Genomic DNA, 26,400 nt, shown 5'->3' with positions numbered 1-26,400 from the left:
CTCTTACCTGAGCCTTACTTCCTCTTTCTTTCAACAAACTGGCCGTATCCCTCCGAAGCAGGGTAGCCCAAAAAGAAAAACAAAAGTTTCTCTTTTTTAAAGTTAGTAATTTATACAGGAGAAGGGGTTACTAGCCCCTTGCTCCCGGCATTTTAGTTGCCTCTTACAACACGCATGGCTTATGGAGGAAGAATTCTGTTCCACTTCCCCATGGAGATAAGAGGAAATAAACAAGAACAAGAACTAGAAAGAAAATAGCAGAAAACCCAGAGGGGTGTGTGTATATATATGCTTGTACATATATGTGTAGTGTGACCTAATTGTAAGTAGAAGTAGCAAGACGTACCTGAAATCTTGCATGTTTATGAGACAGAAAAAAGACACCAGCAATCCTACCATCATGTAAAACAATTACATGTTTTCGTTTTACACTCACTTGGCAGGACGGTAGTACCTCACTGGGCGGTTGCTCTCTACCAACCTACTACCTACCTGAGCCTTACTGTCCTCATAAAAACTCTTCACTGCTTTCAGTAACCCACCTTCTATTTCATACATTTGCAGCAATTGCCACATTGCTCCCCTATCCACCCTATCATACATCTTTTCCAAATCCATAAATGCCACAAAAATCTCTTTACTCGTATATAAATTCTCTTTACCTATATGATTCACTGTAAACACTTAGTCTACATACCCCTTAATCTTCCTGAAGCTGCCTTGTTCATCTGCAGTCCTGCTCTCCATCTTCCTCTTAATTCTTTCAATAATAACTCTACCGTACACTTTACCAGTTATACTGAACAGGTTTATTCCCCTATAATTTTTACACTCTATTTTGTCCTCTTTGCTTTTATACAAAGGAACTATGCTTGCTCTCTGCCAGTTCCTAGGTACCTTACTGTCTTCCATACATTTATTAAATACAAGCACAAACCACTGTAAAACTATGTCCCCACCTACTTTTAACATTTGTCTTTACCCCATCAATCCCAGCTACTTTACCCCTTTTATTGTAAATACCACCTCATGCACCCTCCACCCCCCCACCACTCACAACTGGCTTTTCCTCATTCCTACAAGATGTTATACCTCCTTGCCTAATACACGAAATCACAACTTTCTTATCTTCATCAGCTTTTAACAGTTCCTCAAAATATTCCCTCTCTCTTTCTGATACCTTCAACTCTCCGTTGAACAACTCTCCTCTACTATTTTTAACTGTCAGATCCATTTGTTCCCTAGGCTTTCTCAACTTATTAATCTAACTCCAAAACTTTTCTTTATTCTCAACAAAATTTGTTGATAACATCTCACCTACTCTCTCATTTGCTCTCCTTTTACATTCCTTCACCACTCTCTTAACCTCTCCTTTTCATCTCCATATACTCCTTGTATCACTTCTATTTTGTAGAAACTTCTCATATTCTTTTTCTCTCTTATTACTCTCTCTACTTTATTCCACCAATAGCTATTCTTCTTCCCTCCCATACCCACTCACTTTCCTGTAGCCACAAACTTCTGCAGAACACACTAACACTGCATTCTTAAATCTAACTCATACCTCTTCAGCCTCATTGCCTATACTCTCACTAACCCATCTTTCTTCCAACAGCTGTTTATATATTGCCTTAACCATAAACCTTCACCTCTCTTACTTGTTGATTCCTTTCTCCTTGTATCCCGTCTGCATTTTATTTTCACTGTAGCTACCACTGAAAAGTGATCTGAAATATCTGTGGCCCCTCTATAAACATGCACATCCTGAAGTCTACCCATCAGTCTTTTATCTACCAGTACATAGTCCGGCAAACTACTGTCATTATGCCCTATATCATATCTTGTATACTATTTTTTTTTCCTTAAAATATGTATTGCCTATAACCAAACCCCTTTCTATACAAAGTTCAATCAAGGATCCCCATTATCATTTATATGTAGCACCCCAAACTTACCTACCACACCCTCTCTGACAATTTCTCCCACTTTAGCACTTAGGTCCCCTACCACAATTACTCTTTCACTTGGTTTAAAGGTTCCTGAGCACTCGCTTAACATCTCCCAAAATCTCTCTCTCCTTTACATTCCTCTCTTCTCCAATATTTCAGTTAATCCTGGAGTCTGTGTACTCTATAATGGTCGAGGATGGGCTGATATGTCATCTAGTTTCTTTTCTTAAGTATAAAATATTTGTGAATTCTTTTATAACCTTTGATTATTATCTTGTACAGTATGTGATTTTCACATCAATTCCTCCCATGAGCCAGTGAAGGATATCTTAATGCCTTCAAGCTTTTGTTCATATTCTGTATCTTAGTTTTTGTATTTTGCCCATGTGCTTATAAGTGCAGATGCAACGGCTGGTAGATGAATTTGGAAGGTATGTAAAAGAAGGAAACTAAAAGTGAGCAAAGGAAAGAGTAAGGTGATGAGAGTAACAAAAACTTTAGGCAATGAAAGATTAAATATCAAATTGGAAGGAGGGAGTATGGAGGAAGTGATGTGCTCAGATGTTCGGGAGTGGACAGGTCTGTGAAAAATGAGGTGAACCTTAGAACTGATGAGGGGAAAAAGATGGGTGATGTATTGAGGCATCCGTGAAGACAAAGAATATTATCCATGGAGGCAGAAGGGAGGAATGTATCAGTGTAGCAGTACAAACACACTTATATGTCTGTGAAGCATGGGTATTAAATGTTGCAGTGAGGAAGAGACTGGAGGCAATGGAGGTGTCATGTTTGAGGAAAATGTGTGATTTGAATATTATGCAGAGAATTTGTAGTTGGAGATTAGAAGGATGTGAAGAGTTATCCAGAGGGTTGAGGAGGGGTTATTGAGGTAGTTTGGACATCTGGAGAGGATGGAGTAAAACATGATGACTTGGAGGGTGTATAAATTTGTAGTGGAGGGAAGGAGGGGCAGGAGTCATTCTAGGAAAGGAGGTTTTGAAGGCGAGGGGCTTGGACATCCAACAGGTGTGTGTGAGCATCTTAGATAGGATTGAGTGGAGGCAAGTGGTTTTTATGGCTTGATGTGCTGCTGGAGTTTGAGCAAAGTAACATTTATGAAGGAATTCAGGATAACTGGTTAACCAGACTTCAGTCCTGGAGGTGGGAAGTACAGTGCCTGCACTTTGAAGGAGGGGTGGAGATATTGCAGTTTGGAGAGACATCTGAGCTGTAATATAAACATGCCTCTGGTAAGCCAGTGATGGAGTAAGTGATTGTGATTGTGATTTTGTTTTTTCTTTTTCATGTCACCCTACCTTGGTGAGAGACAGCTAGTGTGTTAAAAAAAATTTAAGTGCTGTAGATACATGTCTAGGGTAACGTATGTAAATCCTAAAAAAAATTTTTATCATATTGCAGATGTGGTGAGAGTAGTCAACTTGCAAGGTAAAATTAAAGAGAGGAAAAAGCAAACCTCTGAACTTCAGTTTGATTTCAACATAGACTCAATAGGTACTATTTTCACATATAAAATTTTATTGGCATTATTCTTCATGTTAATGTTAAATACTGCAATACTGGAGTTATATGATATAAAACAATCTCCATTACTAGCATCCAAACATTAATGTCAAAATTTGTTCTCCTAGTGTGTTTAACAGATAGTGTTCTGGCCTTCCACGAGCATGGTATGCAAGGTCGAAGCTTCAAGAATGGTGAAATCACTCAAGAGATAATTGACAATTCACGGCTATTCAGATTACTAGGCTCTGACAGGTAGGTTATTGTGTACAGTATTATTTTTCAGCTACATTCTGCATTATGCAGGTAGTTATAACTTTAGTGAAGCTACACTTGCATCATCTATGGGAAGGACCCACAGCCTTTAAATCTTCTCTTATTTGGCTGTTTCTTGAACTTCTAGGTAACGTATTGAAGTATTGCGTCTTAGCAATGTTGCTATCAAGCTTTTAATTATTCACATTCACAGTGCAATTAAAGTGAATCTTAGCTGCTCTGATATCAGGCTACTTTGTGTCTCCACTGTACTGTACATTGAATATTTCCCTTTATCTTAAATATATTCAAGAAGTACTGTAGTATTCCTAAACATTTGCCATTTTATTAACAACAAATTTGACAGAGATTCTCACAAGTCTTGGTATGTTTATTTCATTGAATTTAATAATTAATGTTTTAGTAAGTTGACTTTGGAAAAAGACTAGAATAGTTTTAATATTTGAATCTAAAATGATTGTTGTAAAGCCACACACATGTATTCACTGTTTGCCCATATTTCATCTCGGTATTTTACCTTCATTGTTGAACTGGTGCAGGCATTTCCGGGATCCATTTTATGCAGACACTCTTCCAAGGTACTTGGCATGGAGTGCGAATTATGCATAATCCCCTGTTTTTTAGTTTGAAATTTATCACTGTAAATAGGGCTGTGACAAAAGGGTAGTATGCATTTTTTAATGAGCCTCATTCCATATATGAATCAGGTTAATGAACACAGTGAGTGCTCTCTGAACCATAAAACTATTGTTAGAATCTGCCAGTCACACATGGAAATGACAAATAAAAAAATAGGGACATTTGTCAACTGTCATAAGAAAAGTATGTAGACATCAGCAAAAGTTTCTGTAAACTTCCCCATTTTCCATCATCAAGTATAATTTTAAATATGACTAAAAATATAGTAATAGTTGCTGTGAAAACACAAGACAGCAAAAATAAAATGGGGAGCGTTGTCGGGAGTTAACAAGGAAATAAACATTGCAGGTGTCAGTATTACCACAAGTAAACTGCACTATTACCCTCATATAAAGATCATAACAAGTAACATTGTGCAGTTATTTTGGATGTATATTTGTTTCAAGACTTTGAGACCAGTAAAGGTTTCTTGGTCCAGGGAATCAGAGCTCCTCTCCTTGTGGATCAAACTTGATTGGCTCCCATTTCTTATTCTCTACTCACTATACGACCCCTATGGTTATTGCTCCCCCATAATTTTTTTTTTTTTTTAACAAGTTGGCCGTCTCCCACCGAGGCAGGGTGACCCAAAAAGAAAGAAAAAATCCCCAAAAAGAAAATACTTTCATCACCATTCAACACTTTCACCTCACTCACACATAATCACTATTTTTGCAGAGGTGCTCAGAATACAACAGTTTAGAAGTATATACGTATAAAAATACACAATATATCCCTCCAAACTGCCAATATCCCAAACCCCTCCTTTAGAGTGCAGGCATTGTACTTCCCATTTCCAGGACTTGAGTCCGGCTATATAAAATAACCAGTTTCCCTGAATCCCTTCACTAAATATTACCCTGCTCACACTCCAACAGCTCGTCAGGTCCCAATTACCATTCGTCTCCATTCACTCCTATCTAACATGCTCACGCACGCTTACTGGAAGTCCAAACCCCTCACCCACAACACCTCCTTTACCCCCTCCCTCCAACCTTTTCGAGGACGACCCCTACCCCGCCTTCCTTCCCCTACAGATTTACACACTCTCCATGCCATTCTACTTTGATCCATTCTCTCTAAATGACCAAACCACCTCAACAACCCCTCTTCAGCCCTCTGACTAATACTTTTATTAACTCCACACCTTCTCCTAATTTCCACACTCCAAATTTTCTGCATAATATTTACACCACACATTGCCCTTAGACAGGACATCTCCACTGCCTCCAACCGCCTCCTCGCTGCAGCATTTACAACTTATTCCTCTATAATTTTTACAATCTCTTTCGTCACCCTTCCCTTTGTATAAAGGGACTATACACACGCTCCGCCAATCCCGAGGTACCTTCCCCTCTTTCATACATTTATTAAGCAAAAATACCAACCACTCCAATACTATATCCCCCCCCCATAATAATATTTCAGGTGTGTGTAAATTATTGTGAAGTGTTATAATGTGTGTTGTGAGTGGGTGTGTGTTGTGGTGAGAAAGGAGGGTTATGACTACTACTGTACCAGGGTTTAGTGTAGCTGACATACAGTGAACCCCTGCCTTACGATATTAATCCGTTCCTGAGAGCTCATCGTAAGCCGAAATTATCATGAGGCAAATTAATTTTCTCCGTAAGAAATAATGGAAATCAAATTAATCCATTCCTGACACCCCAAAGTATGAAAAAAAAAAATTATCACATGAAATATTAATTTTAATACACACAAACTGAAGAAGACATGCACAATTACTACTCTACTAAGAATAGAATACATGACACTTACCTTTATTGAAGATCTGGTGATGACTGATGGGATGGGAGGAGGGGAGAGTGTGGAAGTTGCTATTGTTTAGGACTTGGGGTAGCAAGTCCTTTTCTGGGGTTACTTCCCTTCTTCTTTTAATGCCACTAGGACCAACTTGAGAGTCACTGGACCTCTGTCATACAACAAATCTGTCTATGGAGCTCTGTACCTCCCGTTTCTTTAAGACTTTCCTAAAATGGGCCGTAACATTGTCGTTGTACAGGTTGCCAACACGGCTTGCAGTAGCTGTGTCAGGGTGATTTTCATCCAGAAAAGTTTGCAGTTCAACCCACTTTGCACACATTTCCTTAATCTCTTTTTTCAATTCCATACTAATTCTCGCCATTTTTACCACAGGGATGGCACTAGAAGCTTTCTTGGGGTTCTTGGTGACTTATTTTGCAGTTACAAGCACTAAAAACACTGGGATAATGTGAAATGTACTGAATGTATGTGTAGATGCAACCTCACTGGCTGGCTTGTAAACACTGGCGCTGAGGCCACATGTGGGACGCGTCCCAGACAAATCACGTAAGGCGAGTTTTTTATCGTGAGGCGAGGCAAAATTTTTGCGTTCAAATGCTTTGTATGGCAGATTTAACATAAGGCGATGCATTCGTAAGGCGGGGGTCCACTGTAGTTCCTTTCTGACAATGGTTAACATTATATGATTATGCAATGCAAGATAACTCAGATGTGTGTTAGAGTGAAATCTCCAGATTCACATTTTTCACCAGGGCCAGCAGCTTGAGTTTAAGTAGTTTAAACAGTTTAAACATTCTTAAACATATTTTCATAGACTCTACAGTTATTTACAGACATACAGTACTCCACTCACTCTACATGTATTATGAAAGAGACATAATATGTATAATATTGTGTGTTTGTAGAACAAAATTTTAAATAGCAGTAAAAACATAGGATCTATTTTATAGAAGGTCTGTCATCTTGTACAACAATTTCTTTTACCAGGCAAGATTTATCAATCAAGTGAAGTTCACACTCACTGTGTGGCATTCTGTGCAGCCGCTGGGAGAGCAGTTTGATTTTGGCAACCTTTGTTTCTGTTTTTCCTAAACAAGCAGTCTCTTGTGCTTCCTCAGACCTGGGAGTTCCTCACCAGGCCACAGGCTTCCAGATATGAGCTGGAATCCATCATAGAGTATAAGCTTTGTGGTTTCCACTCTACTTCTTGGTCACTGTCAGTGGCGGCTTGTGTATAAGCACTGTGGAACTGCAGCACCCCCTATTTTCACTCGATATCGATAATATTCAATATAACAAGTCTTTTTTTCTTTAATTCTTTCTTTATACTTGTACATTATATAATCCTTAAGCTTAATGTCAGTAGCCATACCCTAATACATGAAAAAATTACAAAAATCCTTGTATGGAACTGTGCGCTTCACAGTTCCAGCGACTCAGTGTTTGGCTGTTGTGCGCATGCACATATGTCTGATATAAGACGCTGCATGCTAAGTAGAGAGAGCACTGTCACTGATGCAGTGCCAATCTTGTTGTGCAAGTGTAAGGTAATGTTTCGTTTTGATTCAGTAACGTGTATTGTGCTTAAAACCATGTACAGTGGTACCTCAATTTACAAGTGCCCCAACTAACGAGTTTTCTGAGTTACGAGCTGTTGCTCGGTTGTTTATTTGTTTTGAGTTGTGAGCCAAAATCCGAGACACGCCGCCACTAGTTGGCGCAGCGAACACTACAACATCCGTCCAGCATTCCAGTGCTTTGTGCTTTTTGTGCATTTATTTGGCCAAATTTCTTTTTCTAACCATGGGTCTTAAGAAAGTAAGTGCAAAGGACAGTGCTGAGAAGAAGAGGAGGATGAAGTTCATTAAATTAAAGCATGAAATCTTAGAAAAACACGAGAAAATTGCTTTGTTTTTCAGTGTTTTCCCTATGAAACTAGTGATCTAGTACAGTTAGCCTCACAAACACTCCATTTTCTCTTATAATAAGATCTCAGGAGGGCAAGAATGGGAAGATATGGTCAGAGCAATAATTATTTTTACCCAGGGAGTGGTCACCACCACTTGTCACATAATGACATATTCATACTAGAGTATATATCATGTTTCTGTTATTTATATTGTTTATTATATCGTATTAGATCAGTTATGATCGATAAATAAATCATAGAGTTGATGTTTGTGTTAAATTGAAGTATTGTCTCCTGCCTCCTGCTACCGTCCACAGGATGGATATGGGGTGCACAATAAACTAGCCACTTCGGTGGCAAAATCTAAAATCTCCTGAGAGCCAGGAATTCCGCTGGAACGAATTAACCCCTAACCCTTAAACGGTCCAAACGTATATATATGTTCACTCGTGCAGCGCCCCGAATATTTTGAAAAAAAAAAATCTTTTTTTTTTTTTAATGGAAAAAAAGCACATTTATTTAAGTGTTTTAGAAAAAAAAAACGAAAATTAGGGTCAGTACTTACAGAGATATGAGGCTGAGAAGTTGGCATTGGATGCTCACGTGACGGCAACATGGAGTCCTGCTGCTTGCAGAAGTGTTGCCGATATACCTTTTTTCTCGTTTTCACATTATATAATTTTTATGTTCTGATAATTGCACTTTATAGTACAGGGCCTCCATTACAAATCCGGCATCATTGGGACCTGTAGTGTGCCGGATTACTGAGTTTGCCGAATTACAGAGTGGTTAAGTTAGAATACACTTAATAAAATTAACCAACTTGACTTACACAGTTCATTGAACATCGGCAAAAATCGAACATTTCCGCTACTTTGAGCTCAATTTCAAGGTACTTTTTGTCATGAAAGCAATCAAAATCATGTCTATTTCTGTAATATATCTTCCATTATATCAATTGAGTCCAAAAAATGAGAATACAACCATAAAAACCATACGAAAATATACTGCAAAGAGGCGGCTAATGGCTGAGAAGTGAACTCCCTTATTTATCATCCATCATTTTTATTTTTGTTGTACGTTAAGAAGCATCTTTCTATCATACATTGCCCAAGTTTCATTGAGATAGCCCAACAAACAACCGAGAGAAAAAAAATATTTACCAAAAATCATATATGGCAACCCCAAGGCAGGTACTGGAAATAAGTCACTTTGTCTGACTTTTCTGGGTTATCCTAGGTTCTCTATACATATGCTGCTATGTATGATAATCTATGTAACTGTATTTGTGTATATCTGAATAAACTTATTTACTTCTAGTCTGTCAACTGAGTACAAGAAACCGCCCATTCACTTATTTCAACTACCCAATAAAGTGGTCAGAAATTGGCAATTTGGCCAATTTCACACAAATTTCAACAGATGCCAATTCCAAAATAGTGTCCAGAATAAACAATGTAGACATTCCTGGCACTAAAATAACATTTTCTCTGTTCATTAGTCACGGCTCCAGGCCCTTCTTATATTACTCTTGCTTACCATTTGGAATTTTTATTCACAAAAAAAAAAAATAGAAGATTTACTGTTATGCAGACTGCTGCATTATTGTAATAATTGTATAAATAATGTCAACCCATTCTTGACTCCGTACTGGAATTTGGACTGGCAGGCGGACAGGTATTGGCCGGTGACGTCATTTGTTTACTCTTGAGCTTCGCTAAAGAATAGAACATTTTCGCTACTGTGAGTGCAGTTAAGAGGTACTTTTCGTCATGAAAGCAATCAAAATCATATCTATTTCTGTAATATATCTTTCATTCTATCAAATGAGACTGAAAAAATGAGAATATAACCATAACAACCATACAAAAATATACCGCTAAGCGGCCGCTAATGGCTGAGAAGTGAACTCCGCTATTTATGGTCTGATTTCTTTCATTTTTGGTGTACGTGAAGAAGTATCTTTCCATCATACATTGCCAAAGTTTGAATAAGATAACCCAACAAACAACTGAGAAAATAATAATAATATAATAAAAATAATAATAATAATAATAATAATATCTTTATTTACTACACATACATGTACAAGTGGAGTGGTTGGTACTTTTGTTTAATAAATGTATGAAAGAGGGGAAGGTACCTAGGGATTGGCGGAGAGCATGTATAGTCCCTTTATATAAAGGGAAAGGGGACAAAAGAGATTGTAAAAATTATAGAGGAATAAGTTTACTGAGTATACCAGGAAAAGTATACGGTAGGGTTATAATTGAAAGAATTAGAGGTAAGACAGAATGTAGGATTGCGGATGAGCAGGGAGGCTTCAAAGTGGGTAGGGGATGTGTAGATCAAGTGTTTACATTGAAGCATATATGTGAACAGTATTTAGATAAAGGTAGGGAAGTTTTTATTGCATTTATGGATTTAGAAAAGGCATATGATAGAGTGGATATAGGTGCAATGTGGCAGATGTTGCAAGTATATGGAATAGGTGGTATGTTACTAAATGCTGTAAAGAGTTTTTATGAGGATAGTGAGGCTCAGGTTAGGGTGTGTAGAAGAGAGGGAGAATACTTCCCGGTAAAAGTAGGTCTTAGACAGGGATGTGTAATGTCACCATGGTTGTTTAATATATTTATAGATGGGGTTGTAAAAGAAGTAAATGCTAGGGTGTTCGGGAGAGGGGTGGGATTAAATTATGGGGAATCAAATTCAAAATGGGAATTGACACAGTTACTTTTTGCTGATGATACTGTGCTTATGGGAGATTCTAAAGAAAAATTGCAAAGGTTAGTGGATGAGTTTGAGAATGTGTGTAAAGGTAGAAAGTTGAAAGTGAACATAGAAAAGAGTAAGGTGATGAGGGTATCAAATGATTTAGATAAAGAAAAATTGGATATCAAATTGGGGAGGAGGAGTATGGAAGAAGTGAATGTTTTCAGATACTTGGGAGTTGACGTGTCGGCGGATGGATTTATAAAGGATGAGGTTAATCATAGAATTGATGAGGGGAAAAAGGTGAGTGGTGCGTTGAGGTATATGTGGAGTCAAAAAACGTTATCTATGGAGGCAAAGAAGGAAATGTATGAAAGTATAGTAGTACCAACACTCTTATATGGATGTGAAGCTTGGGTGGTAAATGCAGCAGCGAGGAGACGGTTGGAGGCAGTGGAGATGTCCTGTCTAAGGGCAGTGTGTGGTGTAAATATTATGCAGAAAATTCGGAGTGTGGAAATTAGGAGAAGGTGTGGAGTTAATAAAAGCATTAGTCAGAGGGCAAAAGAGGGGTTGTTGAGGTGGTATGGTCATTTAGAGAGAATGGATCAAAGTAGAATGACATGGAAAGCATATAAATCTATAGGGGAAGGAAGGAGGGGTAGGGGTCGTCCTCGAAAGGGTTGGAAAGAGGGGGTAAAGGAGGTTTTGTGGGCTAGGGGCTTGGACTTCCAGAAAGTGTGCATGAGCATGTTAGATAGGAGTGAATGGAGGCGAATGATACTTGGGACCTGACGATCTGTTGGAGTGTGAGCAGGGTAATATTTAGTGAAGGGATTCAGGGAAACCGGTTATTTTCATATAGTCGGACTTGAGTCCTGGAAATGGGAAGTACAATGCCTGCACTTAAAAGGAGGGGTTTGGGATATTGGCAGTTTGGAGGGATATGTTGTGTATCTTTATACATATATGCTTCTGAACTGTTGTATTCTGAGCACCTCTGCAAAAGCAGTGATAATGTGTGAGTGTGGTGAAAGTGTTGAATGATGATGAAAGTATTTTCTTTTTGGGGATTTTCTTTCTTTTTTGGGGTCACCCTGCCTCGGTGGGAGACGGCCGACTTGTTGAAAAAAAAAAAAAAACATGTACAAGGTATACAGGCCTAGCTGACATCAGTAAGTAAGTAAGTTTATTCAGGTATACACAAATACAGTTACATAGAATTATCATACATAGCAGCATATGTGTAGAGAACCTAGGATAACCCAAAAAAGTCAGACACAGTGACTTATTTCCATTGGGGTCCTTTTACCTTATTATTATAATATAAATGTTATAATATTTTCCTATTATTCTATAATGAAGATAACATCTTATTATCATACTAAAAAGACTATCTACTACACGAGGGTCATTAAGACTATCTACAATACGAGGGTCACTATCTACAATATATATAAAGGCACTTGTTATGCTGAGTATTTCAAGAAAGTTAGGTCAGTGTCCCAGGATAACACCCACACTAGTCGGCTAACACCCAGGTACCCATTTACTGATGGGTAAACATAGACAACAGGTGTAAAGAAACACGCCTAATGTTTCTACCCTGGCTGGGAATCGAAAAACCACCTGGTGGTTCACACTTTCACTCACCCATTTGACCATAAACAGAAATATCAATCTCAATCTCAAAATAATGAATCTTAACTAGTCATAAGTTGGCCTGTGATACTCCAATACTGAAACTACGTATAGTGCCAAAACAAAAGCATTCACATTGCTAAACTCACAACTAGTATTTAGTCACTTAGCCATAATACCAACTTATCTCATAATTTTGTAACATTTTAAATGTAAGATTTAATATAAGTCTGCCCGAAATGCCTAGCCATGCTAGGCATTCTAGTGGTACACTCTGTAATTATTATTTTACTACATGTAAACCACACAATAACCAAATTCTGCAAACTCAGCATTGTAATACTTATAGAGAATAAAGTTTGAATTTGAATAGTTACCAAAAATCTTATATGGCTAATCCAAGCCAGGTACTAAAAATAAGCCATGTTGACTTTTTGGGGTTATCCTAAGTTCTCTACACATATTCAGCTATGTATGATAATCTATAGAGAGAAAATAACTTTTTTGTTTAATGTTTATGGTGGAGTATGAGTGTATATCATAGTTAGCCCTGTGCTATACTCTTGTTTTCTCTAAGCCCCCAAGACAAGGATAGGAGAATGGTATTTGTTTACCATATCCTCTTCATACCTCCATCGAACTGCTCGGTGTTATGCCAAATATTATTCATTCTGGAGTATTTAACATGTTTTATGTTATTTATATTGGTTCTTATGTCATATTAGATCAATTGTGATAGGCAAATAAGCTGTAGTGTTGATATTAGCGTAATAATAAAGCATATTCTCCTGCTTCATGAGACTGAGCTCATGGCAACCGACAGTGGCTTCAAAACCACCTTATCTTTAATCGATAATGTACTGTGTAGGTGCTTTACATAATGAGAAGCATTTCTTTTATTCATTGGAACAATGGCTAGGAATAAAAGTAAGCAGGTTAAAACAATAAATGGAGAAAAAGAAATTGGAATGACTTATGCAGCAAGTAGCGCCACCAAACAGTACCAGCAGGTTGGTGTGGCGACCCTGGAAATTTGAAATTATGCTAGCCAAAATTAGTGCCGAATAACTGAAGGAACCGAATAACTGATTGCCGGATTTGTGATGGCGGACCTGTAGTTCTTGTGATTTCATAGCCAATCTTTGTTCTGACATTAATATTAGGTACTGAAATTGTACTCAGATTGTCACAAACACACTGACAGGTGAACATTTACACCTGCCTTGGTCATTTACTATTGTCTAGGAATATATACAAATTATTTATAGGTCCCAGCAATATTTTAGACATGCAGGAGTATATATGAAACTTCTTAAAGCATAGTGTGTATGATGAGTGTCACTTACCTGCTGACAGGGTAAGCAGTGGAGTGACATTTTGATAGTGCATAATAATAATAATAATAATAATAAATGATAATAATAATGATAGTGCATAATAATAATAATAATAAGTTCCCTTGAAGCATGATGTAAGACGTTTGTCACTGTCTTGTCTCATCACTCCACTAATGACAGTGGTGACATTTGATGAATGTACACTGCCTTGCTTTATTTGTTTTCACTGTTACATATAAACACATCTGTCTGTCTAGCTCTCTATCTGTCCATCTACCTCTCTGTCTATCTGTCTAGCTCTGTTTATGTCTCTGCTTATCTGTCTTTCTGTCTGCTTGTCTCCCTTTGTCTCTCTCAGAGCCACTCGTGAATCAACAGGTATTACATACTGCATCGTCTGGTTCCTGACCAAGTGTAAATACGTATTTGCCAGTCATGCTACGCATTATATCTACAAGCTTAGTATAGCACTTTGTCTGGATTTTTTGGTTATCCTAGGTAATTTTGCACTATGTATAATTGTATTTATGTGTACCTGTGAGACAGAGATAGACATAGATACAGACAGACAGACGGAGATAGAGCCAACCAGCCGGCCGAATTGTTTCTCTTTACTTAGGCCATAGGTTATAAGACATTCTGAAAGGGTGTTGCACAAATGTTGCACATGGGTTATTATCGCGTTTTTTTTATATTTCTGCGACCCCTTGTGGCCACAGCCACCTGAAAGCCACTAAACTTGGGGTCAACATCACTTTCCTCTTCAAAGGGGAGTGTTAATACAACATGACATCAGTGAATCCTTGGTGTTTGCCGCGCTGTTTGCTCTAGCTGGCGCTCAGTTTAACTGGTGCTCCTACAAGGTACAGTGGACCCCCGGTTAACGATTTTAATCCGTGCAAGAGGGCTCATCGTTATGCGAAATAATCGTTATGCGAATTAATTTTCCCCATAAGAAATAATGGAAATAAAATTAATCCGTGCAAGACGCCCAAAAGTATGAAAAAAAAATTTTTTTACCACATGAAATGTTAATTTTAATACACACAAACTGAAAAAGGCATGCACAATTACATGACACTTACTTTTATTGAAGATCTGGTGATGATTGATGGGATGGGAGGAGGGGAGAGCATTATCTTCTTACTGTTTAGAAGGGGAATCCCCTTCCATTAGGACTTGAGGTAGCAAGTCCTTTTCTGGGGTTACTTCCCTTCTTCTTTTAATGCCACTAGGACCAGCTTCAGAGTCACTGGACCTCTGTCGCACAACAAATCTGTCATCTATAAAGGTTTGCAGTTCAAACCACTCTGCACACATTTCCTTAATCTTTGAAGTAGGCACAATGGATTCCACAACTGGCATAGGCTTCTCAGGGTTAGCCCCAAACCCTTCAAAATCTTTCTTAATTTCCATACTAATTCTCACCCTTTTTACCACAGGGTTGGCACTAGAAGCTTTCTTGGGGCCCATGGTCACTTATTTTCCAGAAACACCACCGAAAACACTGTAATAATACGAAATATTCCGAGTGTATGCTTGGATGTTACCGCGGAGGCTGGCTGGTAAACAATGGGACGGCCGGCACATGTGAGGGCACATTGGACGCGTCTCGGACGAAAATCGGTATGCGGGTTTTTAATCGGTATGCGGGGCAAAAATTTTGCGATAAAAGTAATCGTTATGCGGAAAAATCGCTATGCGATGCCATCGTTATGCGGGGGTCCACTGTACTAAGTGGTCCCAGATTTTTGTAATAATGCACACACTGAGTGTTAAGACCCATTCTATGCTGACCAGGCAACTCAGGCCAATCATGCCAAATTTGGAGGCAGGAAAAATAAAACATATGTATACGTTTGGGGCGCTAGTGGTAGGAACATATACATACTTTTGGACCATTTAGGGGTTAATGGCATTTCTATTAATTTCAATGAAGAAAATTTATTTGATATATACAAGCAAAAGAATAACAGAGCGGCTAAAAGAGGCCAATATATCGGAAATGCGTAGGGAGACACTGGTCAGAGAAATAGCAAACATCGAACTTAAGCTAAAGGAATCTTATAGGAGTCCGGAATCGGGGGAAGAACTAAAAGCCATAAATGAAATCAAAAGAAACCCAAAGTATTTCTTTTCTTATGCCAGATCAGAGTCGAGAGCAACATCCAGTATTGGGCCCCTACTTAACCCTTAAACGGTCCAAACGTATATATACGTTCACGCGCGTGGAGCCCCAAACGTATATATACGTTTTCTTTGTCATTCATTCAACATTGCCACAATAAGCCTGAGTCACCTAGACATGAGAGAATGGGTGTGCGCACTCACTGTGTGCCATATTAAAATAATTGGGGATGTCTGGGCACCATATGCTCTTTTTTCCTTTTAAAAGAAAAGATTTTTTTTTTCCTCAAAAAATTTGGGGCGCTACGCGAGTGAACGTATATATACGTTTGGACCATTTAAGGGTTAAACAAGATGGGTCCTACACAGATGACAGCAAGGAAATGAGTGAGCTACTCAAGTCCCAATATGACTCAGTTTTTAGCAAGCCACTAACTAGACTGAGAGTCGAAGATCAAAATGAATTTTTTATGAGAGAGCCACAGAATTTGGTAAACACAAGCCTATCTGATGTTGTCCTGATGCCAAATGACTTTGAACAGGCTATAAATGACATGCCCATGCACTCTGTCCCAGGGCCAGACTCATGGAACTCCGTGTTCATCAAGAACTGCAAGAAGCCCCTATCATGAGCTTTTACCATCCTATGGAGAGGGAGCATGGACATGGGGGTCATCCCACAGTTACTAAAAACAACAGACATAGCCCCACTCCACAAAGGGGGGCAGTAAAGCAATAGCAAAGAACTACAGACCAATAGCACTAACATCCCATATCATAAAAATCTTTGAAAGGGTCCTAAGAAGCAAGATCGCCACCCATGTAGATACCCATCAGTTACACAACCCAGGGCAACATGGGTTTAGAGCAGGTTGCCCCTTTCTGTCCCAACTACTGGATCACTACGACAAGGTCCTAGATGCACTAGAAGACAAAAAGAATGCAGATATAATATATACAGACTCTGCAAAAGCCTTCGACAAGTGTGACCATGGCGTAATAGCGCACAAAATGTGTGCTAAAGGAATAACAGGAAAAGTTGGTAGATGGATCTATAATTTCCTCACAAACAGAACACAAAGTGTAAAGCTCTATGAAAAGCTCTGTTCCACAAGGCACAGTACTCGCTCCCATCTTGTTTCTCATCCTCATATCTGACATAGACAAGGATGTCAGCCAGAGCACTGTCTCTTCCTTTGCAGATGACACCCGAAACTGCATGACAGTGTCTTCCATTGCAGACACTGCAAGGCTCCAGGCGGACATCAACCAAATCTTTCAATGGGCTGCAGAAAACAATATGAAGTTCAACGTTGAGAAATTTCAATTACTCCGATATGGTAAACATGAGGAAATTAAAACTTCATCAGAGTACAAAACAAATTCCGGCCACAAAATAGAGCGAAAAACCAACGTCAAAGACCTGGGAGTGATCATGTCAGAGGATCTCACCTTCAAGGACCATAACATTGTATCAATCAATTGCATCTGCTAGAAAAATGATAGGATGGATAACAAGAACCTTCAAAACTAGGGATGCCAAGCCCATGATGACACTCTTCAGGTCGCTTGTTCTATCTAGGTTGGAATATTGCTGCACACTAACAGCACCTTTCAAGGCAGGTGAAATTGCTGACCTAGAAAATGTACAGAGAACCTTCATGGCGCGCATAACGGAAATAAAACACCTCAATTACTGGGTGCGCTTGAAGTTCCTGAACCTGTACTCCCTGGAATGCAGGCGGGAGAGATACATGATTATATACACCTGGAAAATCCTAGAGGGACCAGTACCGAACTTTCACACGAAAATCACTCACAACGAAAGCAAAAGACTCGGCAGACGATGCAACATCCCCCAATGAAAAGCAGGGGTGTCACTAGCATGTTAAGAAACAATACAATAAGTGTCAGGGGCCCGAGACTGTTCAACTGCCTTCCAGCATACATAAGGGGAATTACCAATAGACCCCTGGCTGTCTTCAAGCAGGCACTGGACAAGCACCTATAGTCGGTACCTGGCTAGCCAGGCTGTGGCTATTATGTTGGATTGCGTGCAGCCAGCAGTAACAGCCTGGTTGATCAGGCGCTGATCCACCATGAGGCCTGGTCACAGACTGGGCCGCGGGGGCGTTGACCCCCGGAACTCTCTCCAGGTAAACCTGAGTTACGAGCTTGTTCATGGAACGAATTAAACTCATAAGTCATAGTACCACTGTACCATATCCTTGAATGTGATAAAGTGTAGAATTAGCTGATTATCATGCTTCCAGCTATTTCATTTACTTCATAGTTTTTCGGTTCTTTTATTTTACAGAAAATTTAAATAATTTAATCATGGCCTCCTTGCATCCCAAAGAAATAAGTTCTGTGACTGTAAGTGAATTTCAGCAGCTTAACTTTTCGCAGTTGTCTCTCCATGAGAAAGTTACAGTTAAGAAAAGAGGCCGTTCATCATCTGATATTCAAATATCTCAGTCAGGAATAAGCATCAACAAGAAGTATATATGTTTGTTTCGTTTTAAACAATATTAAAACAATGGCTAAAAATTTTCTGAAGCAGCACCTCCACTAATTATAGTTACAAGCCACCACTGGTCACTGTGCCTTTCTCAAGCAGTGAGAGTGATAAATCAGTCCTCGTCTTTATGAAGAAATGAGGTTCTCTCTCTACATTCAGCATTTCAGGAGGTTCTACAGTAGTAATTATTACTGGAAAACTTTTAAGGTTTAGTGCCCATGAATCTCCCTTGTTTCACAAGTACCATTATAACAAGTGCTGCATCCACAGGCTAAGTCACAGCCCTCAACTTTTCTAGTTAGTGTGGTATTTTGGTGACTCATTAACTTTCCTGTTAAGTGATCTATTAGGAATTCAAAGCAGTCCCATTTTTCATTAGTTCAATGAAACACTCCACTGAAATTTGAGCTTTACCCATATCTTTACAGTAAAATCCTATGAAATGGTGAAGTTCGTTAATATAAGAACAAGGGGGAGGAGAGAGAGAGAAAGGGGGGGAGAGGGAGGGAACGAGCAAGCGAGCTAGCTTATCTGGCTAATAGTGTTGACAAATACAGCAGCTGGTAGCACACTCAGCTCACATACTGAGTATTAGTGGCTAGATCCCCAGTATGGGTAGAAATGGACATATTTCCTTACATCTGCTGCCCCTGTTCACCTAGCAGTAAGTAGGTACCTAGGTGTTAGTTGACTGTTGTGGGTTATATCCAGAGGTTGGCAGTATACTGCAAATTAAATAGGGCTTGGCTCAGAAATGAGCAGAGGTAGGGTAACAGCTCTTTACCTATAAAATTGATGTATAAAATGTAATAGAGAAAAGGCAAACTTAAAAAGGAAAAATTATTGCTGGAGACATACTGCGTTAAATGGAGTAGGTAGGGTAGGCTTCATACTGGTAATTTTGAGAACTGTTGTTCCTAAGTGATTCATTGGAATCCTGACACCAAAAAAGGACATGAAGAATTGATGAGGAAGCTTTCTTGACTCATAAAGTAAAAGAAGAGGCTATAGTTATAGACTAAGGAAGAAGAGGTCCCAAGAGTATACCAGAAAGTCATCACACAATATTAGAATAATGGAACATGTTACTGGAGAAGGTAGTAAATGCTACAACTACTGGAAATTATAAATTATATGATACAGTAGACTAAACATCAAAGACAGTACATAGCTCCAAATATGTATAGTTTCACGTGTCTGTAAATACATACACAAAATGTGCAAGAGGTCTCCAACTTACCAGTGCTCCAAGTTACAACTTTCTGTATTTACATGTAGGGCACCTGGAAACCTATTAGTTATTTAAAACTGCCTTTATGCAGTACAAATGTGTGAAGCATAACCATCCTCTTCACTATTGTTTTCTATAAACAACAGATTTGTAAGTTGAAACATCAGGAATTTGGGGGCTTGCTGTATTTATATTGTGCCACATCATTGGGTGGAATTGTACACGTACAGGTATGTTAACCTTTTCAGGATCCAGACCCCTGATCTAAAAATTTCTCTCAGAGTCCAAGAATTTAAAAAAAAAAAAAAAAAATATTTTTCTTATGAAATGATAAAGAACATTTTTCTGAAGGCAATGAAGCCAAATGTACGAAATTTGATGGAAAACTCTCGCAGAGTTAGCAGTCTCAGTGATATTTAAGCATCGGTGATTTCACCCACTTTGAGTTCTCTTTTAGGCCAGTTCCATTGTTCTAGTAAACCAAATTCTTAGCTATTTCACTAGTATGCCTTCCATTCTATCGATTGAGTACAAGAAACCATCCATTTAGCCATTTCAACTACCCAGTAAAGTGATCAGAAATTGGTGATTTGGCCAATTTCACACAAAATTCAGAAATTGCTTGTTTAAAAATAGAGTCCAAGATTAACAGTGTAGACATTCCTGGCACTAAAACATTTCCTCTGTTCATTTGTTATGTCCCTCAGGCCTCTCCTATATGTATTGCACTTGCTTTCCATTTTGAATTTTTATTGACAAAAAAAAAAAAATAGAAAATTTACTGTTATACAGACCACTGCATTATTATAATTGTATAAATAATATCAGCACATTTGTGAACATGTATTGGACTGACTGCTACTTTGAGCTCAATTTCAAGCTACTTCCTGTCCTGAAATCAGTCAAATCATCTCTATTTCTGTAATGTATTTTCCATTCTATCAAATGATACCAAGAAACTGAAAATACAACCACAAAAACCATCCAAAAATACACCATAAAGCTGCTATTTTAAACCAAATACAGTGGTACCTCGAGTTACAAAACTTAACCCTTTCAGGATCGAAAGGCCCTCTCCTAAACTCGTTCTCAGGGTCGAAAATTTTTCGAAAAAAAAAAAAAAATCTTATGAAATGACAGAGAATCTTTTTCCCGATCATAATGACACCAAAAGTATGAAATTTGATGGAAAACTTACGGAATTATGCTCTCGCAAAGTTAGCGGTCTCAACGATGTTCATGCATCGGTGATTTTGCCCACTTTGAGCCCTATTTTCGGCCAGTTCCAGTGTACTAATCGACAGAAATCATATCCATTTTGCTAGAACTCTATGTTTTCTATCGAATGAGTACAAGAAATCACCCATATACCGATTTCAACTATCAAATAAAGTGGTCAGAAATTGACAATTTTGCCAATTTCACACAAATTTCAGAAGATGCCAATTTCCAAATAGGGTCCAGAATAAACAAGACAGACATTCCTGGCACTAAAATAACATTTTCTCTGTGTATTAGTCATGTCCTTAGGCCCCTCTTACATCTCTTTTGCTTTCCACTTTGAATTTTTATTCTCACAAATAATCAAAGATTTACTGTTATGCAGACTACTGCATTAGTGCAGAAATGGTATAAATAATATCAGCACACTTGTGAAAGAATAATAGACCGCCAGTTAACGTGTATTGGACGCTTGGCATGATTTGTTTATCTTTGAACTTTGGTAAAAATCGAACATTTCTGCTACTTTGAGCTCAATTTCAAGGTACTTTTCATTATGAAACCAATCAAAATCATCTCAATTTCTGTAATATGTCTTCCATTCTATACGATGAGACCAGGAAAACTAAAATACAACCATAAATACAATATGAAAACACACTGCAAAGTTGCTGTTTTAAACCAAAAACATGTTCAGAGTTTTTTTTTTTCTCATTATGCACTGTGTGCTGCAGGATTTTTTTTATACTGTGCACACTGACCACATAGGCCCTTTCTTTCATATGTAGGCCTACCAGCTTTCTCTCACTGGATTTGAAGGCGCTAGAATTTAGGCATACTAGTACGTCAATAACCCTGGTGCGTAAGCCGTACTAGTACGTCGGAAACCCTGAAGGGGTTAATTCGTTCCAGAAGGCTGTTCGAGTGCCAATACCAAACGAATTTGTTCCCATAAGGAATAATGTAAATTAGATTAGTCCATTTCAGACCCCCAAAAATACACTTACAAAAGTACACTTATATATAATTGTTCGAGTTGGGAGCTGTTCGCAACTCAAGGTACCACTGCACATGGTCTTTATTTTCTCCATCATACACTGCGTGGGGTAGGGTTTTTTTTTATATGGTGCACACTCACTGCATAGACCCATTCTCTCGTATCTAGGCCTAAATTTACCACTCGCTGCTTATCTGAGCAAGCTGAGCTCATCACATACATAGTACTACAGCATAAACCCTGAGCTCAAACCCGTAGTACTGTGGCACAGACCTTGAAAGTGTTAAGACTGATAAATTGTGGGAATAAGACATATGCACACTCAAGACGTTTATTGAAGGAAACATTTCACTACTTGTGGCAAGATGTCTCCTTCAGTAACTGTCTTGATTAGGTGGGATGTGGACTAGTGCTTGCCAATGTAACATAACAAAATTAATTATACACTGTCATAAAAATAGAATTAAGATAGGGAAAATGTTTACAGTACAGTTATCAAATTTAGATTAAACAGTTCTAAAATAGTGCAAGTTCACATTCTACATTCACTTGTTAGACGAAGAATGAGGGGAGACCTGATCGAAGTGTACAAGTGGAAGATAGGTATTAATAAAGGGGATATTAATAAGGTCTTGAGGATGTCTCTCCAAGAGAGAACCCGCAGTAATGGATTTAAATTAGATAAGTTTAGATTTAGAAAGGACATAGGAAAGTATTGGTTTGGAAATAGGGTAGTTGATGAGTGGAACAGTCTACCTAGTTGGGTTATTGAGGCTAGGACTTTGGGTAGTTTCAAATCTAGGTTGGATAAGTACATGAGTGGGAGGGGTTGGATTTGAGTGGGACTTTCACATCAGAGCTTATTTCTTGGGTGGCATTGAAAATTGGGTTGGGCAAATGTTTTGTTAGTGGGATGAATTGTAAAGGACCTGCCTAGTATGGGCCAGCAGGCCTCCTGCAGCGTTCCTCCTTTCTTATGTTCTTATGTACATTTATGTTAACCCTTTCAGGGTTTCCTACATACTAGTACATCTTGCGCACCAGGGTTATTGACGTACTAGTATGCGTAAATTCTAGCGCCTTCAAATCTAGCAAGAGAAAGCTGGTAGGCCTACATGTGAAAGAATGGGTCTATGTGGTCAGTGTGCACAGTATAAAAAAAGTCCTGCAGCACACAGTGCATAATGAGAAAAAAAACTTTAGCTGTGTTTTTGCTTTAAAACAGCAACTTTGCATTGTACTTTCGTATCGTATTAATAGTTGTATTCTAGTTTTCCTGGTCTCATTTTATAGAAAGGAAGGCATTTTACATAAATTGAGATGATTTTGATTGGTTTCACAATGAAAAGTACCTTGAAATTGAGCTCAAAGTAGCAGAAATGTTCGATTTTTGCCAAAGTTCAAAAGTAAACAAATCATGCCATGCGTCCAATACACGTCAACTGGTGAGTCTAATATTCTTTCACAAGTGCGGTGATATTATTTATACCATTTCTACACTAATGCAGTAGTCTGCATAATGGTAAATCCTCTAGTTTTTTTGTGAGAATAAAAATTCAAAATGGAAAGCAAAAGAAATGTACGAGGGGCATGGGGACATGACTAATGAACAGAGGAAATGTTACTTTAGTGCCAGGAATGTTTGTCTTGTTTATTCTGGACCCTATTTAGAAATTGGCATCTTTTGAAATTTGTGTGAAATTGTCAATATTCCCAATTTCTGACCACTTTATTGGATAGTTGAAATCGGTAAATGGGTGGTTTCTTGTACTCATTCGATAGAAAACATGGAGTTCTAGTGAAATAGTTATGATTTTTGCCAACTAGTACACTGGAAATGGCCGAAAATAGGGCTCAAAGTCGGCAAAATCGCCGATGCGTGAACTTCGTTGAGATTGCTAACTTCGTAAGAGCATAATTCTGTAAGTTTTCCATCAAATTTTATACTTTTGGTGTCATTATGATCGGGAAAAGATTCTCTATTATTTCATAAGATTTTTTTTTTTTTTTTTTTTCTGTAAAATTTTCGACCCTGAGAACAAGTTTAGGAGAGGGCCTCTCGACCTTGAAAGGGTTAACCCTTTCAGGGTCCATAGGCCCTCTCAGAGACTTGTTCTCAGGGTCCTCCAAATTTCAAAAAAAAAAAAAAAAAATTTCTTATGAAAAGATAGAGATTTTTTTCCCAATCATAATGACACCAAAAGTATGAAATTTGATGGAAAACGTATGGAATTATGCTCTCACGAAGTTACGGTCTTGACGATGTTTACACATCAGTGATTTTGCCCACTTGGAGCCCTATTTTCGACCAATTCCAATGTACTAGTTGACAAAAATCATAACTATTTTGCTAGAACCATTTTTTCTATTGAATGAGTACAAGAAGCCACCAATTTACCAATTTCAACTATCCAATACAGTGGTCAGAATTTAGCAATTTTGCCAATTTCACACAAATTTCAAAAGATGCCAATTTCCAAATAGGGTCCAGAATAAACAAGAAAGACATTCCTGGCACTAAAATAACATTTCCTCTGTTCATTAGTCACGTCCCCAGGCCCCTCTTACATTTCTTTTGCTTTCCACTTTGAATTTTTATTCTCACAAAAAAAAAAATAAGATTTACTGTTATGCAGACTACTGCATTGGTGTAGAAATGGTATAAATAATATCGGCGCACTTGTGAAAGAATATTTGACTCACCAGTTGACGTGTATTGGACGCTTAGCATGAGTTGTTTACTTTTGAACTTTGGTAAAAATTGAACATTTCTGCTACTTTGAGCTCAATTTCAAGGTACTTCTCATTGTAAAACCAGTCAAAATCATCTCAATTTCTGTAATATGTCTTCCATTCTATACGATGAGACCAGGAAAACTAGAATACAACAATAAATACCATATGAACATATAGTGCAAAGTCGCTGTTTTAATCCAAAAACACGGTCAAAGTTTTTTTTTTCTCATTACGCACTTTCGTATGTAGGCCTTCCAGCTAGAAGGTACTAGAATTTATGCGTACTAGTACGTCATGGACACTGGCACGTAAGCCGTACTAGTATGGCTGAAACCCTGAAAGGGTTAAATATACACACTTAGGTTAAGATTAACATCATGCACAATAGTATATTGCCAGAAATGTACACCATTTATAAAAACATTTTGAAACCTTTTTTGATCAAAATCACTGCCTAGCACTTGTTCCTCGTTCACACTTTATATTACCCCCCTCCCATCCCCATCTCCTGTTCGTCTCCTACAGTGACGGTTTTCTTTAACTTTGAACATTTTTCTCTCTACAAGATTAATGAAATTCATTTTCTGGTTAGGCTATTGTTTATGCATGAAATTATCATCAAACAGTGAGTACAGCTGAACATCATCTTACGTTGATTTTATTCCCCATTTTTTAACTGAAAATATATATAAAATGAAGTGTGAAAGTACTGGCCAATATATACTGCAGTATAATCGCAGGAAATCTTGGATTCCACTTAAATCTAGTAGTAAACTTAAAGTTATTGCACTTGTTGTTGCTCTTTGAGATGGATGTGAGCTCATACTTTTACCACAGCCGTATGTATAACTGGTTTATTTGAAAAATAAACCTGTGTACTTCATGAGCATTAATATGCACTTTGCTGGGCATGGTCATTAATACACTAGGATTTGTTTCAAAGTAGCTCATCCTTGAGGTCCTCATGGATGAGAGCAAATGTGATGTCCTCTTAACATTCTTCTAAAGGGCCTGGCTTTATATGCTAACTTTCATATATTTTGCTAACTGCTATGCTGCTTTGCTAACAAACCTCCCATTGGCTGGCCTACCATGGAACATCACCGTCACAACTCAGCGTTGTCATAGTGTCGAGCAGAAACACAGAAGTACGGGATAGTGAACAAGGCGTCAACCTCTATGTTCTTGCAGGACATGAGAATAGTTACTGAGGCTTCCCAAGATCTGATACTAACGCTTCTGAGCACCTATCTGTAAGCCCCTTGTGCGAGATTTAACATTCGATAATCATGTCGGTATACAGCATTTTAATTATGACTTCCTTCACTGTTAGCATGTTTTTATTCATGTCCTACCTAAGTTTTTGGCATGGTGTACACTTTGTTAAAAGATCATAAAACATAAGTACGACAGCTTAGAAATTTTCATTATGTTTCCTGATAAAAAATATCCATTGTTTTTCAGTATTACTGTTACATCAGTGAAAAAAAAGGGAGTGATGATAAATAAGTTAATGTAGTTCCAAATTGTTTTTATTGAAAGTTGTTGAAAAGTGTTATACGTATAAGTATAATTGTGGCCAGTAGATGTCCTGGCTGACCCTGCATGATGAACTGCTGTGGTAGTCTTGCATGACTTTTCAATCTAACACCTTCATACCACTTAGACATTTTCCTTCTAGTTTTTGTTAATATAATTGCAAGTCAGTGATGTTGCTTATGATTATTAATGATTTTATAATGATATTTTTAATCAT

The 26,400-nt window shown here is 38.1% G+C and overlaps 1 protein-coding gene across 9 annotated transcripts in view; it reads left to right on the top strand.

Moving 5' to 3' along the window:
* hppy (MAP4K3-like protein hppy) overlaps positions 1-26,400 on the top strand; it is a 344,184-nt gene that overhangs the window by 300,663 nt on the left and 17,121 nt on the right. For 7 of the 9 annotated variants that reach the window (XM_070092484.1, XM_070092486.1, XM_070092487.1 and 4 more), the window contains 3 exons: positions 3,369-3,461; positions 3,599-3,725; positions 4,286-4,324. In XM_070092484.1, coding sequence (XP_069948585.1) covers positions 3,369-3,461; positions 3,599-3,725; positions 4,286-4,324 — 259 coding nt within the window. Of the gene's footprint in view, positions 1-3,368; positions 3,462-3,598; positions 3,726-4,285; positions 4,325-25,761; positions 25,898-26,400 lie in introns of all 9 variants that reach the window. The other 2 variants (XM_070092488.1, XM_070092485.1) reach the window with 2 other exon arrangements.

The sequence above is a fragment of the Cherax quadricarinatus genome, chromosome 39, assembly GCF_038502225.1.
Source record: "Cherax quadricarinatus isolate ZL_2023a chromosome 39, ASM3850222v1, whole genome shotgun sequence".
NCBI lineage: Eukaryota > Metazoa > Arthropoda > Malacostraca > Decapoda > Parastacidae > Cherax > Cherax quadricarinatus.
The sequence above is the reverse complement of the archived record's forward strand: the minus strand, read 5'-3'. Positions and strand labels throughout refer to the sequence as shown.